Source organism: Pteropus alecto, unplaced genomic scaffold (genome assembly GCF_000325575.1).
Source record: "Pteropus alecto unplaced genomic scaffold, ASM32557v1 scaffold223, whole genome shotgun sequence".
In the NCBI taxonomy this organism is placed as follows: Eukaryota; Metazoa; Chordata; class Mammalia; order Chiroptera; family Pteropodidae; genus Pteropus; species Pteropus alecto.
The window spans coordinates 3,026,716-3,045,623 of record NW_006434441.1 but is presented as its reverse complement, the minus strand read 5'-3'; the positions used below and the strand labels follow the sequence as shown (position 1 = coordinate 3,045,623).

The 18,908-nt window shown below is 44.1% G+C and overlaps 1 protein-coding gene and 1 long non-coding RNA gene across 2 annotated transcripts in view; both read right to left on the bottom strand.

Annotated features, from left to right (window-relative positions):
* Window positions 1–4,519: 4,519 nt before the first annotated feature.
* The window catches only part of TMEM87B (transmembrane protein 87B), a 51,625-nt gene continuing 37,236 nt past the window's right edge, over window positions 4,520–18,908 (bottom strand). The window contains exons 12-19 of the mRNA XM_015587428.2: window positions 18,502–18,610; window positions 18,361–18,419; window positions 16,746–16,849; window positions 15,545–15,618; window positions 13,620–13,693; window positions 11,745–11,797; window positions 8,349–8,379; window positions 4,520–7,312 (exon numbers count right to left, since the gene is read on the bottom strand). Coding sequence (XP_015442914.1) covers window positions 7,253–7,312; window positions 8,349–8,379; window positions 11,745–11,797; window positions 13,620–13,693; window positions 15,545–15,618; window positions 16,746–16,849; window positions 18,361–18,419; window positions 18,502–18,610 — 564 coding nt within the window. The 3' untranslated portion in view covers window positions 4,520–7,252. The remainder of the gene's footprint in view (window positions 7,313–8,348; window positions 8,380–11,744; window positions 11,798–13,619; window positions 13,694–15,544; window positions 15,619–16,745; window positions 16,850–18,360; window positions 18,420–18,501; window positions 18,611–18,908) is intronic.
* LOC112477843 lies at window positions 9,860–11,736 on the bottom strand. The gene is made up of 2 exons (XR_003045591.1): window positions 10,824–11,736; window positions 9,860–10,490 (listed from the first exon to the last, which is right to left on the bottom strand). It is a non-coding gene; the product is annotated as an uncharacterized LOC112477843 (long non-coding RNA).

Sequence of the window (18,908 nt, the reverse complement as noted above, 5' to 3'; positions counted from 1 at the left end):
CCCTCCCTCCCTCCCTCCCTTCCTTCCTTCTCTCCTTCTCTCCTTCTCTCTCTCTCTCTTTCTTTCTTTCCTCTTTCCCCAACACTCCCATTGTTTCAGTTTATGTTTGATGATGTCCCAAAGATCTCTGGGGCTCTGTTCATCTTTTTTCACTATTTACTCTCATTCCTCAATCGACTTATATTCGAGTTCACCAGTTCTCTATTCTGCATGCTTAACACTGAAGTTGAGGCTCATTGGTAAAATCTTCATGTGTTATTATAATTTTTAACAAAGAAGTACTTCCATTTACTTTCCGTTTGGTTCATTTTTATAATTGCTATCTCTTTACTGATATTCCGTGCTTGGTAAGGCAGTGTTCTCGTACTTCACTTTGGTTTTATAGACATAGTTTTTAAAAGCTCATTGAACATATTTAAAATAGCTGATTTAAGAGTCTTATCTAGTAAGTCTAACATCTGATCTTTTTCAAGAACATTTTACATGGATTGTTTTTTGTACCACAAATGGACCGTACCTTCTTGTTTCTTTGATTGTGTCATAATTTTTTGGTGAAAATTGGCCTAATGTGGCAACTCCGGAAACCAGACTTTTCCTTCCCTGGGACTTTTTGTTGTTGCTGCTTATTGTGACCATTGTCTGTTTAGTGACTTCTCTGAGCTAGTTCTGTAAAGTCTGTATTATTTGTAATACGTGGCTACTGAAGTCTCTACTCGGTTACCTACTGGTCAGCTAATTACTGATTTCCTTAAACCCTTGGAACTAGTAAATCTCCTGTCCTTTGTCAAGGGGTGTGTGTGTGTGTGTGTGTGTGTGGTGTGTGTGCATGTGCACACGCATGTGCTGTGTGTGTGTGTGTGTGTGTGTGCATGTGCACACGCATGTGTGAGGAACGCCTTTAACACTCATCCGACTGGTCTGCAACTCTACCTTAGCCTGCACTTCCTGCTTCCTGCAGACTTTGTTGAGCACCATAGAGCCCTATGCGTGCACATGGCCTTCTGGGTTCTCAGAAGTGTGCTGGAGCTTTTCAATGTCCCTAGGCCATCTCTCTCTTTAGTTTTTTCTTTTAAGGTTTTTTGGTTAGTCTATTATTTGCCTCAGTTTTGTTCATTGCCTCAGGTACCGCAACATTGAAACGCTTGACTGTAAATGTTTTTAACAAATGTCCCAGAGGAAGAAGATTTAATTCTGGGCAAGCTCTGACCCAGGTCAAGTAAAGACAATCCCCCCTAGGGGGCTTCCAAGGAGCCACTAGACAAGTCAAATCATGACAATTCTCTGGGAAGGAGGCTTTGAAAGACCTCCCTCCATGCTGACCGCTGCAGTATCGAGAATGTGGGCCCTTGATTCTGACAGCTACTGCTGAGCTGGGCACTGAGTAGGGGACAAATCAAAACACTACCAAGCTTGGCATCCTTACTGAAATGTAGGCATTTTTCTTGTGTAAAAGCTCCTTAGGTTGATGCAAGACTGGTTCATTTCCAGAGTTCTAAAAAGGTGAATTCTGGAAGTTTTTGTAAGGCTTTTAAAAAATTGTTCTTATGAAAAGACAAATTTCCAGAGGTCCTTAATTCCCCACTTTCTCTGAGGTTACTCCCAAATAATTTTTCAAGCAGGCAGTTTACATTATTGGGTTCAAGCTAAACTTCGTCCCGTGTTAGCAGGAATCTCAGCTCCGGTTTTTCAGGCTCAGGTGGGTGTGTGGTGTCTGCACCTCACATACAGTTCAGGGTGACCTTGTGATTTGGGAGGTTTATACACAGGATGTGGTGCTTGTCGTCTTTGGTTTTCTCTCTCTCTTTTTTTTTATTTTTCTTTTTCTTTTTTCCTTTCCAGATGCTGTGGTTCTTCTAATCCATGTCTTTTAGTTCAAGAGATGAGAGCGCAGGATTCATATCCGGGTTTAATCTCCACACTTGGCACCAACTGTAGCCTGCTGTCAGCAGAAAGTTCATAAAAATGGGAAAGCCACCCAGAATGTTCCCTTGATCCAAGCCCTGGGTGCCTCGTGGTGTCTGCCTGCATTTTCTTGCTCTCCAATGTCTGTCTTCCTGCAGTTGTTACTTTAGTTTTGTCTAGAGCTGTCTGAGGGGCAGTTTGGACCAATAGAAGGTACTTCATCATGAGAACATGAAACCCACAAATACATTTTATAATAATAAAGTTATCGTCTAAAAAAGCAATTTCGCAGTTAGTGAAAAGGCTAGCTTGTTCATTCTACTCTTAATATAAATGTCTAAAATAATTCTTTGGAAGTAGATATGGTAATGCTCCAACTGTCTTTTTTTAAAAAGGGAGGATAAAATTTGTGGAATAAAATGTCTCGTTTGCAGGGTGTTCATGGGCTGAAAATAAAACAGACGCTGCCATTAACTCTTGGGACTCTGCTGTGCCCCATGAACATCTGCGCATATCCAGTCAAGCAGCAGAGGATAACTTGTGGAGCGACAACAATTTGGAGGCTAGAACGAAAGACAATAGTTGTATACGATGATGTAGCATGGGATGACTGCAGTGTACCTCAGGTTCTGATGTGCAGTCCAGCCCTCCGGGGCGCTGCCCTCCCTCCGACCCCGGGCACCCAGAGGTGAGAACAGCAGCCTAGGAGATGGGTTCAACTCTGGTCTGAGGGACCTGGGGTCCGAGAAGCTTTGTGGTGCCCCATTTTCTCCTCTGTATGATAACCCGAGGCCCCTTCAGCTAGCAAGTTCTAATTCTGGAGGGAGACGGAATATAGCAACACAGCAAGTGTTTTGCCAGGATGGTGGTTCTCCATATGTCCGTTTCTAGAAAGTTTTTGTTTCATCCCTAAATTTGCTTAATGGCATTTTGGCAAGTCAATGTTTAAGTTTTTTAAGAGCAAAAACTAGAGACCCAAAATGCTGAGATTAGAACTCTTCAGAGATGTTCTAATCTTAAGACAGAGCACCATCTGCTGGAGAACATTGGAAAGCTTCCCTGCACATAAACTTACTTAACATTGCCCAGGATGATTTGAAGGAAAAGCTGTCAGAATCATCTGAGCTCAGCACCACACCAGCGGCCAGAAGGGATTTATTTTAGGTGTAAATACAAGATCACTTAGGGGCACAGAACTCTCTGTGGGTAGCTGCGTTTTAACCCAGGGAAACAAGTCTTAGACCATGTTGCAATTCCATGTGGCAGTGTCGGTGCCAGCTGTCCCAGCAACGCCTATCACTGCTGCTTTCGTCACAACCTTGGCTATTGTGAAGGCGTGTACACCAGGTAGTTTGCACACATTGTGTCACTTAATCCTCTAACAATTAAACACATCCGTGAAATGCAGACCCTTTTCTCCCCAGACTGCGATAAGCCTTCAAGGGTGCTTTCCAGTGGTGTTAGACCACTTGTCACTTGCCAGAAGGGTGACCTGGGGGCAAGTTATTTAATCGCTGTCTCAGTTTTCTTATTGATAAACTCATTGGCTGGACCTGCCTCACTGGCTACTGTGAGGCTACCATGGAAAACAGTCCATTGTCACCAAATAATCTGTAGCAGAAGTCATTAGCTGTCGCCCAAAGCCACTACCTCTGTTTGCAGAACTAGAATAGCAGGCAGGCATGGAGCTCTAATAGCCTGTCTCACGGCAGTCTGGTGTGGCCATGGGACTAAGTTTTGCCAGTAGGAAATATTGAGAAGTGATGTGTGCTTCCTGCTGGAGCCCAGGCTAGAGGCATTGTTCCCTTCCGATAGCTGGACGCAGATGACAGGCCCCAGAAAGGGTCACCCACAGGATGGAGACTGTATAGAGACAGGCAGCCCCGCCCAGTTCTATCCCCACCCTAGAACGGCCACATGACTGGTCTTAACTGCTGAAATATCCTCATGTTGTGACTGTAGCCAAGAGGAGCCAGAACAACACTGGGCTTCAGGGCCATTGCGAGGTGCTCCCTCGGCTCTTACTCAACAAGCGTTCACACACGTGACCTGTAGCATGTTTCGTGCAGTGAGTCTTTTTCTGTGTATTGCACACCCTTCATAATCATTTCACGGCTGCAGAGCACTCTGCAGTCATGAGCTAAAATGCAGGTCACCGTCTACTCCACAGTTGACACTCATCTCTAATTTTGTCTCTATTTTAAACGCCACAGTGAACTCTTTTGAGCACAAGTCTTATTCTGTATCTTGAATCATTTTTAAAAGCCTCGTCACCATTGGCATTGCCCGCCAGTCACACACACACTGTGGAACTGCCTTCACAGGGGCTGAGCCAGTGGCTCTACCGTCACTGGGGATGTGCTCGTTACATCAGGCCCAAAAAACAGAGGGCTCAAACTTGTGACGGTGTGGACGCACATCACCCTGATTTTTAAGAATTTCCCCTACTTTTAGGTTGCATTTCTCCACTTGCTATTGAGGGTGAACACTTTCCCCTGCTTGTTGATTGGCTGCACCTCTTTTGTTAAAGTTTTATGTCCTGCCATTGATGGGAGCCCACGCTTCCTGTAGTTTTACAAGATCTAGCACTAACAGATGTTACAAAGAACCAATCATCCAACATTTCAGCAAATAGTTTATTAAAAGTCAGAACCAATATTAAGGCACAAAGTACATCGATTTTTTTCCAAACAAAAATCTTTGAAATAGTTTTGTCCTACATTCAAAGCAACTTCTTCCTAATTATACAATAACAACTATTTTAAATAGAAAAATATAACTTCTTTAGCCCCTAAACTTTCTCCCCAAATACATGTTTTCCTAGATATAAAGAAGCTTCTTAGTGCAGCGGTGAGCTCTGGTATCATAATGCACATTTCCTTAAAAGTCTCATTTGTCACTTACATACACGTGATATGTTTAGAACTTTAACTATCAGTATAAGGCTTGGTGTTTTGTATTGCAAGCTGCTGATCACACAAAGACACAAGCATCAAAATCAGTGATTATAAATGTAGCACAAATGACTGATTTGACTTTAAATCAGTCATGTGTAGCCTAGTGCAATAGACTCAATCCCTTTTTAAAAAAGGATATTAAAATCAATCTGATATGCACATTTTTTATACTTTTGGTCTTGACATAGTGCAAACAATGTGCTGTATCACAGGTGGAGGCTGGTAATTTCATATTTCTACAGAATATGAAAGATTAAGAAATTATTTTCTTTATAGGAGAAGTATGGGAACATCTTATCATCTCCCAGGCTTAAAAGATTTACATATTCATCTATTTTTCTTATTTTTTAAAATAAAACTAACAAACATCCTTTAGAGCAAATATTGACACTAATCCAACTCAAATCATGAAAATTCCCGTCTAAGTACATTTCACACACCATGTAGATCAAACACGAAGTGCAGAATAACATGTAAGCGCTTTGCCTGGGAACACGTAAACTGGACTCTTGTCCCTGCTCCTCCTCCTGCCCCTCCCGTTCCCGGCCATGGCCACTAAGGAGAAACCAACCTGGCCCTGACAACTGGCCTCCAGAACCGTTGGCCAGAAGCAGGATGGCAGTGGCCAGGGTGCTGTTGTGTGTGGACAACGCTCAGCGCCAGGGCTCGGAAGCCTCCACAGAGCCCTTGATTCAGGTCACTGCTGACAGTGACTTGGTGCGGGCCTCCTCTGGATGACGCGGGGACTGGCACCGTCATTCTCTCTAACTCAGACAGGGCTTTCGTGAACGTGGCCGCGGTTACGTTGGATGGCCCGTCAGCCCGTCAGCTGGCAGCTCCTCCTGGCCGGACGCCAGAGGTCCACATTCAAAACTTCACTGGAGCCCCAGGTGTTGGGGTGAGCGAGCCCTGAAAGCCGGGAAGTGGCATTAGGTAGAAGTGTCTGAGTGAGACAGTGGGCACCTCCAGGGCTGAGAGAGCACGCACCCGGACTGGCAAGGACGTGTGGGCCAGGAAAGGTGCAGGGTGAAGCCACGCTGTGAAGTCACTTGCCCCCTGGCAGAACGTCCCAAAGTGGTGGCATCTTGAGTTTTCACTACAACACTGTTCAACAGTCACTGCTGAAAACAAATCTGAAAGTATCTTTCAAGAGACGTCACTATTAGAAATCAATCTTTTCTTCTAGCTTCTGAAAAGGGTCGATGAGAAATAAATTCTAAAGGGAGAATTTTGAAAGAGAGAATCTTGTTTTGTGGTTTTACAGTAAAAAAAAAATTAAAGGTCACGTTTAGGTGTTTGTACTGGTGACTCGTCAGTGCTTCTCCATCAAAATTCTCTGGTGTTAGTCTCAGCAAAGGTCAGGACTCCTTCAGAGACACACACGGTCCTCACCGTGACCCCTGCTCTAGATGCACACCAGTCCTGATCTTTGGTCATGAAAGCAGCAAATACCCACATTTCCACACTACATTCAACTGCCTTTCAAGTTTAGAATGTTCTGCATTAAAAAAAAAATCAAACAAAAAATTTCAAATCATATTATAATAATATATAAAACATGGTTGAAGGTTAAGAAATTAATTACGTGATGAACAGTGATGTCCTGTACAGTTAAATAATAGGTTTTATTATGAAATTGAATGTGTCAAGATTACAGAAAAGATGAGGTTCTAGCTTTCTCCAGGGTCACCCGCATGCCAGGAGGAAAAGGTCTGGGGAACCCAGGTGGCCAGGCAGGTTCAACAGCAGCACAGACAGCCTGAGTGAGGGGACAGTGAGAGCAAATCTCAGGAAGTGGCTCTCAAGACTTCTCTCTCCATGCACCTGTGTCCCCTGAGCTCAGACAGTGAGGCCCCAATGCCATGACCTGCTGTGCAGGGTGATGAGGACAAACGGCTCTGTGCAGACACGTGTGCTTCTCTCTCTCAGAGCAGCAAGCCACATAAACACCCTGTTCCCATCACTTCCATATAGAAGGCAAAGGAGATTATTACTGCATCTTGTGATGCTAAACCAAGATACAGGGACACCTCTGACTGTGCTTCAGGAGCTGTACCATCTGCCTCAGGAGTTGGTGGAAGAATTGGAGGAGTGTATGTAAAAAGTGTTTAAATCTAGAAATGTCGTATTTTCTAGAAGAAAAAAAAATGACCGAAACCCACACACCTGCCACCCATCAGCTTAGCACGTTGGGCATGGAGCTTGTCATAACACTTCGCTCAGATTATCTCCAAGTCGGGCAACTTAGTGGGCATTAAACTGTCATCAAGAGTCAGCTTGACAGGGAGGCAGAACCTGCCCCCCCACCAGATTCTCATGCACAGTCTCCAGGTGGCAGGACATCAGCACGGGCTGCCTGAGGCCAGGGTGCTTCGCTGTGAGCTAGCTTCCTGTCACATTATCTTCTCTGAAGAGAACATTTTTTCGGCCATTTCTGATCTGGTCATGATTTCCTAAAAAAAGAAAAAATAATACTCACCAAAATGCCAATGCTTTCAGAACTCGACAAAATTCTTCAGTCTTGTTACAGTCGCGGTTTTGTGGGGACCCAAGTGTATGCCACACATACAGGTCTCACATACAGGAACAGAAGCCTGCGGCCCACTGTCCCTGGGCTGGCTGGCTGGCGCCTGCTGATGACTCGAGGGGATGTTAGCACACTGCCAGTGAGGACACCTGAGTTCAAGTCATATGGTGGGGTGGGCAGAGCTCGTGGAGATGGGCCTTGTTGTACCAAATCCGTACTTTGAAAGGACAAACTGCAGCTGGTCCAGGTGACACTGCAGGTACCCTGAAGGGTTGGTCCAGGTAGAGCTGTCAGCCTTGATGTGGCGGTTCTGTGTCCAGGCTCATGTTCCCTGTGGCCTCTCCAACTCCCCATCCCATGACAGCCAGTCGCCAGGGTGAGGGTGAAGGCCTTGCCCCTGCCTGTCGGTGAGCAGCGGCTGTGTCTCACCCTACAGACAGTATCCACACTGCCTCAGCACGGCCACCCTCGGCGCCCCACACAGCACATGGCCTCTACCGGCCGTCAGCCCACACATCACACTCCTGCTTGCCCCAGCCCCCTTCGGTGTTCAGATGGTCCGTAACTAATCTTCCCTCAAAACCTTCCTAAATCCACACCCACTATTTGATGTCCTGCTTAGTCAATGAAAGTCAGCAAGAAACTCTAACACCCAGCCAGTTACCTACAAATATGAAAATAATTTAGGCAAATGGCACCTTCTAAACTCTTCCCCATGTACCAGTGAGAAAATCAGGCTTGAAATCTTGTACAGCGATTCCCGCTTCTGCCGCCTGACATGCACTTATCTTGCTCTCGTTTTAAATGAGGAGCCAGGTCCTTTCAACTTTACCCATGGATCAACGTAGTATCTTTCGGCTTGTATGATTGGTGACCGTTTTAAAAGTAATGTTCACTTTTTCTAAAATGCATCTCTGCTTTGTGAGAATAAGAGCCCAATGAAGGGTGTGGGGACACTGTACCTCGTCTGAGTCCAACAGCACGGGCACAGCCCTGAAAAGAAAGGAGAGGGACAGCGAGGTTAGTGAGGCAGCCCCTGCAGAGCACATCTGCGCAGCCGCCACCTGTCACCCCTCCACCTGACACGCAGTGCAGACGTGGCACCATGACACAGAGGACTTCATGGCAGCATTGTTCCTGGTAGCCCCAACAGGCAAACGGGGTCTTCTCACACAGTAGGGTACCAAAAAAGGGGCATGGACAACCGAGGAGTCAAACCTTAAAAACCGATGCAAGCCATCTACAGGGACAGACATCAGGGTGCAGCGCTTTGAGAAAGTGGGGTCGAGACTTGGGAGGAGGAGGCGACTCTTGGGTGCCAGTGATGTTCTGTCTTTTGAGTTGTGTGCTCGTTATGGGAGCATGCTCACATCTCAAATTCATTGAGCTACACTTATTTAGAGCTTGTGTACTTTCCAGAATGTGCTATACTCCAAAATACTCCAGTAAAAAATGAGCTGAGATATAAAAATAATCATAACTTAAAAATGGAAACAACACAAGCCACGCCAGACCAGCAACGTGAGCGGCTTTTGTGCGGGGGTATCAATACAAAACCATTCGAAGGCGTGATTCCAAACACAACGGGCTCCAGCCACATGTTCCCCAAGCCGCTGGGCGAGGGTCTGGGTGATGACGTGCCCTCTGATTTGCAAACCCACGTCACATGCTTCTGTGAGATCTTAGGGACACTCATGAGCTTGACTGTAGTGTCATTTCACTATGCACAGGTATAGCAGATTATGTTGAATGCCTTAAATGCACACAATTTTTATTAAACACATATTTGAAAAAGAGATGAGCAAACGTGTTAAGAAAGGCGGTGTGTATGAAAATTAGGTATTTGCTCAATCCCGTGTTTTCTTCACCACCGACTAGGTGTAAACCAGCAGAGGGCAATGGAGAGGGAGAAAGTTACTGGACGCAACCTGTGCGCAAAAAGGATAATACAACAAAAAGGGAAGACAAATGCAGCCTTGATGTGTGAGGACTCCGAGAGGGCCTGCCTGAGGGGCACGTCTGTGCTAGGTTACGCCATGAAAACCCCGTCCACACACAGGCCAGGGATGCAACCCACAGCATGGCCCCTGGTGATGGCTGAGAGACTGACTGACATGCCGGAGGCGGCTGGGACAACACTTGTAAGGAGGAGGGGAGAGGGCGGCTTCGGGGAGAATGTAGACCAGGCCCCTTGGGCCCAAGGACAGTGGCTGGGTGTTCAGCCACTGGTTCAGAGATGAACATTAGCAATGTCGACGGCGGGTCCTTGTGTTATTAGGTAAGTGACTGAAACTCATCAAGGTCACCCAGCGCAGTGAGGAGAAAGGTGGGCTACATTAAGTTGACTGTTGTGGCTTGTCAGAGAAGAGGAAGTGCCGCGATGAGTGCAGTGTGTGCTGTCGTGATGCGCTGGGGCAGATGGTCACTCAGCACCTGTTTACACTGTCCTGTGACTTGCAAAATATTTGCTCTGTTTTTACAGATGTGTAAAGAAGGGTTTATCTGTGTATGAAGGCTAACTGCTAAACTTGCTATGGAAACTGTACTCTTAATTTTGGGGAGTTTGCTAAATTTCTTGTGTTAATTTTCAAAAGCGAACACACAGATTCCCAAGAAAGTAAAATGTTGGAAACTTGGATTATACAGCTCTACCCATTTCACATAAATGGTTCATGAGAATGTAAAATGGGACATTTCAGCCTTTATATTCCAAAGAATCTTTGTAATCTGGCAGATATTTCTACTTACAGGAAGGAGAAGAGTGGTAGCTCTCTCACAGAGAACTTACCAGGAGCCTCACCACTTTCCACCAAGACGTAGGGGGTTCGTGAGATGGTTTCCTCCTAGAGGGCTCAGCGTTGAGCTGCCGAATCTGAGAGACAACGGCTGCCACCTAATTTGAGCCTCTCCACACACTGTTGCTCAAAAACTGTGAAATCCTTAAGGGCCATGAATGAAGCCACACCAGCTTGTGGCCGTTGGTGTTGCCAGAACACTACAAACCTGAGGCTGCATGGAGGTGGATAAATAAATGCCAGTGGCAACGGGTCCCCTGTCATCACTGTGAGGCCATGAGCACAGAGTGGGGAGAGAAGTTAGGGGCACTGTGTACAGAACAGACGGAGGGAGGACTTGGCCAAATTTGTTACTACAGTTTAGTTAAGTAACACCAGTCCCTCAACAAGAAAGTTTAAATTTCAGTTAACTCAAAAGCACAATGAGATGCCACTTCAAAAGGACAGTAATAACAAGGGCTGGCAAGGAAGTGGAGAAACTGGAAGGTTCGTGTGTTGCTGACAGGAGTAAAAATGGTTCAGTTGCTTGGAAAACAGCTTGACACTTCCTCAAAATGTTAAGCACACAGTTACCACACGATCTAGCAATTCCATTTCTAGGTGTATACCCATGAGAAATGAAGATATAATCCACACACATACCTGGAATCACCAAATTCACAGTGATGAAAACCAAAGTCAATGGAGAAAATCCTGAAGGCAGCCAAACAAACAAACAAACAAACAAACAAACAAACAAAAACCCCACAACAAAAGACACAAATAAAACCCACATAACATGGGGAGGAACAAAGAAGAACTAAAGCAGACTTCTCCCTGAACTGCGAAAGCTAGAAGACATTCAAGTGACAATCTTTGAAGGGTTGGAGGGCGGGGGGAGTCAACCAAGAATTCTATACCCAGCAAAAATACCTTTTAAAAAACCTGGAACAAAGACTTCTTCAGACAAACAAAACCTGAGAGATCACTGCCATAAAAGGGGTTCTTCAGGAAAACAGAAAGTGTGAGAGCAGGGGAAGGAGCAGGGTGCGAGGACGTTACCCCACTGGGCCATGCTGACCGCTGCCCACTGTGGAAACAGCTGCTTGGAGTTCCAGAGTCAGACAGAACACAGACAAAGATGACCCTGAATCTCCCAGAGTTCCCAGAGGGCTCCCTGCACCCTTTCTTCCTATGCTCACATTTTCCCTGCGATACATGGTGTTGTGGTTACATGTGTTAAAGGAAGTGTTTTACATGTGTTTGGACTTTTCCATAACAGACAGTTAAAACAAAAGAAATGATTCTGATCCTATAAATTTAGATCAGAAAAGGCTGGACTTGGCAATAAGGCACTGGCATTAAAACACCTGTCGTGTGGTAAAAAGTGGAGAAAGAGGCAGACCAAGGCAGGGCTGCGTTTTCTTTGCAATTTGATGTGACGTAAATCAGCCATTCACTACTGGGAGAGGGGCCTATCAAAATACACAGAGGTGAGCGGTCTGAAAAGCACAGGACGAAGCATGAACATAGCCTTTTACACTTGAGCCTAAATTAAGATTCAAACTCTAACAGTATATTTACACGTCTGTAAATGAAGACGGAAGATTTTCTTCCACCCACTTCAAATCTTCATCCTGTAGAAATAAATATTTACATATTAGATTTGCTTAGTATCACCTGAAAGCAGAATTTTTAAATAGAATGTATATAAAATTTAGGCACTTAAATTCAAATCCTTGCCATTCTTTTAATTTCTACATGTCCTAAGAAGTTGGCATTAATGCCACACAAATTAGGCTAGTATCTTCTTAAAGATGCAAACAGACAAACATTTGGATTTAGAATTTTTGTACTTCTTGGTTTTAGTTAGATGCACAGGTGTTATATTTTTGTCCTGAAAAACCACAATAAAAATACGAAATGCATTTATACAATAGAAAATAGCAAGAAAAATTGATTTGTGTTGATATTTTGCTCCCAGAATTCATTATACCTACTAATTTGTTCAAGTTTTTGTATCATGCATTTATAATTTTTCAAAAGAAAAAGATGATGGTACAAATATTCTAACTTTACAAAAAAAATCTATTATTTCCTTTACTTGTATTTATGCTCACCTCTCTGTAGGAGACAAGAAAAGGAAAGTAAGTTGGGTACCTAATTTTTTTTTAACAGAAACTTGCTTATAGTTATCTCACTGGGAGAAACAAAAATAAAAGGTATATGAAATATTTTGATTTATAGTGTAAAATAAATGAGAATGTTTCTTTGCATTTTACCTGGCTACATGGAATACTCTGATTGTAGTATTAATTATATGAGATACTCTGGTTCTAGCATTTCTCATCTCTTGCTTCTAGAGAGAGACAAAGCAACTGAGCGGTATTAACAGGGACCCATGTTATCTGAGTGAGTCTCAAATAGAAATAAGTCAGTGAGAGATATGGCCCCCAAATTCTGATCAAGAGCTGACTACACTTAATTTAGAGAAACACATCCCCTGATGTGTTTGCAAATGTTGAGCTTTAAAAATAAAATGAGATCCATCCCTAAAATAAGAGGAAAATATCTCGACAAATTCAAAGTGTAGAAGCTCTAACACCAGATTATTAAAATTGTTCTAATTTTTTTAAAGTTTAGTTAAATTATCATCAAACTACTAAAAGAACACATTTAAAAAAATTATTAAAGATAACAGAATCGTGCAGCGGAAGCATGTTGGGGACATAAAAAATTATTAATTGCCAAAAATAAAAATTAGAGAATTTACCAAATCCAGCAACTAAAACTGTTCTTATATATCATCTGTTGTCCTATTAGAACTTACATGCATACAGGAATTTTTATACCGTATTAATGACAATGTAGCAATAACTGTAAGAAAGTCATATAAAACTGTATCATAGGCATTCCCATTTTGCTTGGTTATTTTCATAATTATCACTTTTATGCACAAATAATATGCATAGAATATTTTAAAACTCATCTCTACCCTATATTTTTACCATTTTATTTAAGCTTCCACAATGTTTTAAAAATGCACAGGTAATAAAGTCCTTCCCCAACAAATGTTATCAAACGTTATCAAAATCACTCTAAAATGATGAGAAACTAATGTGAGCTCTCGCTCTCACAAAGCTCCTCTATCTCCAGGGTGCCTATGAGTTCCCTGTGGGTGCTGCCGCCGAGTGGACTGGGACTCAGTGGGGCCGGGCCGGGTGGGGCGTCTGCAGCTCCCCCGGGTCCCTGGGTGCCACTCATGCTGCTGGCCCAAGGGCAATGTGCGAGCAGCAGGGCCTACGGCAGCCACAGTTACAGACTCAGCCAGTATCGGGGCTTGCTAACGTTTTTCATACGGAACACCTTAGCACAAGGTGTCCTGATCGTTTGTGAACGCGACACTTGTATAAACTTCTAAAGTATAAAGACAGACTATTAAATATCTATGTAACTCACAAAATTGTCGGCAGTAGCAGGTTTAGTTGTCCCATTGGAAACAGGTTTTGAGGTTCTTAATTTTATTCCTTCAGCTATAATAAAAAGCATTACAGAGATAAATATGTGATATTATAAAACAACATTCTCCCTCACAGCCTCACACCCGATGACCCAAAAAGGAATGACCGCACGTATGTCTAAAGGGAGGTGACAGTATTTGTAGTTGTTTCCTCCCCGCCTTTCTTTTAGTTTCTGAATCTCTCTCGAGCTCCCCGCTGGCCACAGCAATCTGTTCCCGTGGATTCTGTGACATGTCTGTGATAATGCCCTTGAGTCCTTCCTGCTAGGTAGAACCCGGGCAGCTCCAGGTCTCTCTGAGCGGGTCATCCATGACCACGGGCACCGCGTCCTGCTGGGGATGCAGGGCTCCCTGGTCTTCTGCCTGGAGGCATGGTGCTCCCGCAGACACACGGCCCACCGAGATCCTGCACAGGTGTGCTCATGGATTTCATTGGGGAGGGTTTACTGAGGCTGGCGGTGTCCTCGAGTGAATCCCAGTTGTCCTAGAATACAGTCTCTCCGTTTTGGGATGGCCCCCGGGGCTTTATGGAAAGCTACAGTGCTCACTTGAGCATGTCCACCTGGTTGGGACCTGGATTTAAGCTCTGCACGGACAGCTGCCGACACACTTGCCCTGCTTCTCAGGCCGATGGCATGGTCCCCTGCCCCCAGGGTCTCACTCTACACTCGCCCGGCACAGGCATCAGGTAAGACTCAGACCACAGCTTTCTGGACCATTCCCCCTGTGGCTCTCTCTCCCAGGTTCCTTCCAGGCATTCTCACAGCGCATGCCTCAGCAGGACTGCACTTGTACCCTGAGCTCCAGCTGTCATTCCCTTGGGCGGGCAGGCGGGCATTTTGGCCAAGGGCTCTGTAAGCATGGGGCTCACTGAGGGTGTGGGTCACTTTTTTCAACAGCCAGATCTCCAGTCTGCCTGCTTTTTGTTGCTCTCCATACCCTCATTTAGGAAAAATATTCTGTCCAGAGTTTATACTTCCTGTGAGCAGGAAGTGAGCCCAGTATCATTCATTCCTTCGTTCCTAGAGCCAGAAGCTGGACACACTGAACTTAATGCCTTTGCTGTCAATAAGTCTTTCCGGTTTCTTTTCTTAATAGGAAAGTCAGAGAACCATGAAAGAATCAGTTGTGAGAATAAGATGAGAGGAAGTAAAAGGAAAGTGGGGACGCAGAAGACGCACTGAGTATGTTGCAGTTTTTGCTGACTGGGAAGATCATAAAAAGTTCATAGTATTTTAGACAATTAGAGAAACAAAAAAAGTGTAGAAAAGAGTGTTACTAATAAGAGAAGCCAGTGTGAGAGGAAGGCAGGATGGAACAAAGATAAAGTTGCTCTCAACATCTGAGTTACCTTCTGATGTCGCCTTAAGAAATGCTCAATTAGAGTATTAAGGTAAAATTAACAAAGTGATAAAATGCTGTGTAGAAATGAACAACAAAGTGAAATCAGCACTAAAACCATAATCAGAAATGCTCTAGGCACGACCAGGAAATGACAGACGTGACTAATTTTAAAGAGCTAGAAGGAGCGACTCAAAGACATGGAGCACCATCAGGAAGAAGGACGTTATTCTGGAGCCAAGAGCCACACACGCCAAATCATTCTTGTAAAAAGCACTGCACCCACCTCGACACTCAGACTTTAAGAGCAAACAAGTAACAAAAACTCAAACTACATCAATAATCTTTAAAATTTCATTACCAACTTGTCTTCTATCTACCATAATAGAGGTCTCTGCAGATGTAGTTTAAAGAATATTTTAAAGGAAAAAAAATGTATCTGACTTGCATCACAGGTAAAAGTACAATATTTCTTTGTTATAATAAATACAATGGTCATTCAACAAGAAAATGTATCACTCACTCAAATTTTCAGATGTCACCATAAATTCTTCATCTTCGTCATCAGAATCATCTATTAAGGGCATGAAGGCATACCTGTATTGAGAACAAAGAATTGTTCTACTAGTGTGTCTAAGCCTGTTCAACTTCAGTTACAGGTAAAAAGAGTCATTACATTAAAAATATCTACTTTTAAAAAGTTTCTCATAAATTAGAACAATAAAAATGTAATTATTTTACTCTCAAATTAGAAAGGCGATCGTGAAGAAATTGTGCACGTGGAGCCCCTGCCCCGCTGGTAAGGGTGGGAACGGGGGGAGCCCGGTCTGGGGAGCAGCCCTGCAGTCTGTCATGCCCAGCGGGGGGACTTCCTGCCACACCCTCTCCATGTCAGATCCACCAGCCCGCCCACGACCTTTGACTCATCCCCCGACTGGGAAGACTGCGACCTGACTGCAGAAAAGACAGCACATGCATGATGGAGCCACGCTACTCGGCCCAACAGAGTTCAGAGATCACCCCTGACAGCAAGAACCCAGAACAGTGTCTACGGTTGGGGGCCGCTGACACGGATGTGTTGCACCCACAGTGGGCAGTGCTGGCCAATGGGGATTGCATTGTAACAAGGAGGCACAGAGCAGTGCCTGTGTGTGTGTCATAGCTATTGCATATTTTTAAAAAGGGAGACACACAATGGCATACATTCTTTCGTTTTCTCCCTATAGCTGTTTCCTGGGGCAGAGGAGGGGCAAAGGGGGCAGGGCGCCTGTCACGGGTGAGTCACTGTCACTGTGTGGGGAATAAGACACAGCCTTCCCAACTGAGCGCTCCAGCTCCTCCCTGTTCTGCCCTCCTCCCCCTTCCACAGCTGCACCTCCTAGGCAGAGCCAGCATTGACTCCCTGCATGCAGCCATGTCCTCCATGACCTACAAGCGTCCTCATGTCCCCACTCTCCCCGAAATGCACAACCATCCAGCTTGGCTCTCACTGCCCGGCTCCGTCCCTCTGTGCCTTTCAGAGTCTGGAGTCTTTCTCAACCTGCGTCCACTCTGTACCCACTTTATGCATCTCGTGCTTCGCTGTCTTGCACCTGTTATGTGTCCTCACTAAATTAGCCTCCTGAGAAGCACACCCACTTCCCCACAGTCTCTATAAATGCATTAACACTGCAGCAGGTGATCAACTAACGCTTGCCAAGTGTGACCTTTCCTATGTTCAGTACCTCTGATTATTTGCTGACGGTCTCCACAAAAACATTATTACAAGAAGAATGAGCGAAAAAAGGAAGCTCCAAAATGCGTCATCAACCCAGCGCTCCATCCAGTCCTACAGTAAGGACAAGCCGAACATGGAAAGTTAATTTTCTGATAAACATACAGATATCCAGTTCAAACAGTGTACAATGACGAGTAGTAACAAAATCTTTCCAAGTAGTAAGTCTTCCAAATAAATAAGTACACATTTTTTTCAAGAAACATAAAAATGAAGAAATGCCATCTCTATGAAATCAACATCAATGCCTACTTCAGCCTTATAGCCAGGCAGGTGAATAAAATCCCAACATAAATTATAAAGCATGGTATCATAAAAAGAACTAGAGGACGAAGGAGCTTTGGAGGTCACTAGACATGTTTGCTAGATGAGAACAGTCCTGAGGCAGGTAACAGTAGAATGAGAATCAAGGTGACATGGGTACAGCAGTCCCCTCATCCGTGGTCTGGTACCCGTGACCAACTGCGGTCTGAAAACATTAAATGTAAATCCCAGAGATAAACAACTCATAAGTAAATTTGAATGAGTCCAAGCTCACAAAACTTTACTACAATATGTTACTACAGTTGTTCTACTGCATTAGTTATCATCGTTAGTCTCTTACTGTGCCTGATTTATAAATTAAACTTTACTCTAGGTATGTATGTGTAGGAGGAAATTCAGGGTGTCCATGGTCTCGGACGCCCACTAGAGGTCTTGGGACGTGTCTCCCATGGATGAGGGGGGACTGCCGTATTTCTGACATTGATGACACTAGAATCTCTGATGCAAAAATCTCAATGCAGTGTTTCTCTCCTAATAGGTTATTCTGATTTTAGTGAGAGAGGAGGTATTATCAAATATTGTTTGAAATGTTTCTAAAGGACTGTTTAACATTATAAACATTCCCTTCCATAAAATTTCAGGGTTAACAGAAAGACTTAGAAAACAAAAATAAAAATCCAAGAGATATTTAGAACTCACAGTAAAAATACTGAAGTGAAGGGAAGAGAGAAAGGAGATTCTAGAAAGTCTGCCTTCTCTCACCGAGTCACCCCGCAGGCAGCACAGGCCAGGGACTGTCACAGGCTGTGTGTAGCTGTTTGTGTAGAACAAGGGATAAGCCCCTAACTACAAGTCCCTAAGGAGGGTCGTTTACGGTTTCAGTGCAAGAGGCACACCTGCTTCTAAGCCGAGAGCCCACGGGGAGAATGTCTGGGTGCTGGGAATGGGTCCACCACCCCGGGAACACACCAGGCTTAAGGGTCACCGTCCTGTTAGGGATGGAACAGACTAAGCTCATGGAGTGTGGGAGGAAAGAGACTCCCTGTTACCTTAACTCATATAGGCAGACAATTATTTTTCCAAATATATAAAAGGAAGGTGAAGAAAGGGCGTAACTGAAAAGCGGATTCAGGAGGACTTCAGATTTAAAGGCTTTACAATTCTGTACAAAATAATTCAAGGTAAACAGAAAATCTCCACTAAAATTACCTGGATTCACAAAGACAAACTAAATTCTTCAACATTACACAAAATAGTATAATTAAAAATGAAAACGGTTTAAATAGAAAGATCACACTTACCGACTGACATGTGGCAAATCTAAATGTCTTAGTCGTCCACACCATAAACACTGTGGAAGCTGAAACACACCAAAAAAGTCACCTTTGAAGGAGATGTGATCCTGAAATTACTAACTATATTAAGAAAAGGTGCAGACTCACCAAGCACGGCGAAGATCAGAGTGTTTGTAAAGTGCCTGTATAAAGAGAATTTCACCGTGTTCTTCCTGAGCCTCAGAGTCTTCATTGTTTGTGCTAAGCTTATAAAAATGTGAAAAAATTAAGGAAAAACATCTTAAACAGTAATAAACAGTTACAATAAAAAATGTAATAAGAGTCTTCTACTACATTTCCACAATTAGGACTGCTAAATAGCCATCCTTTAATTTAAAGCTGATAAAAACATGGAAGTGTAATGTTAGCCTATGCTGCATAATCATGAAACTGACTTTATCACAGATGCTGCTTCACCATCCACCGTGGTTGGAAACCAAACGAACGTGGAGGACACACAGACAGCCCCTTGCCCTGCTCGTCACTGCCAGTGTCCCACCATAGGGCAGAGCAGC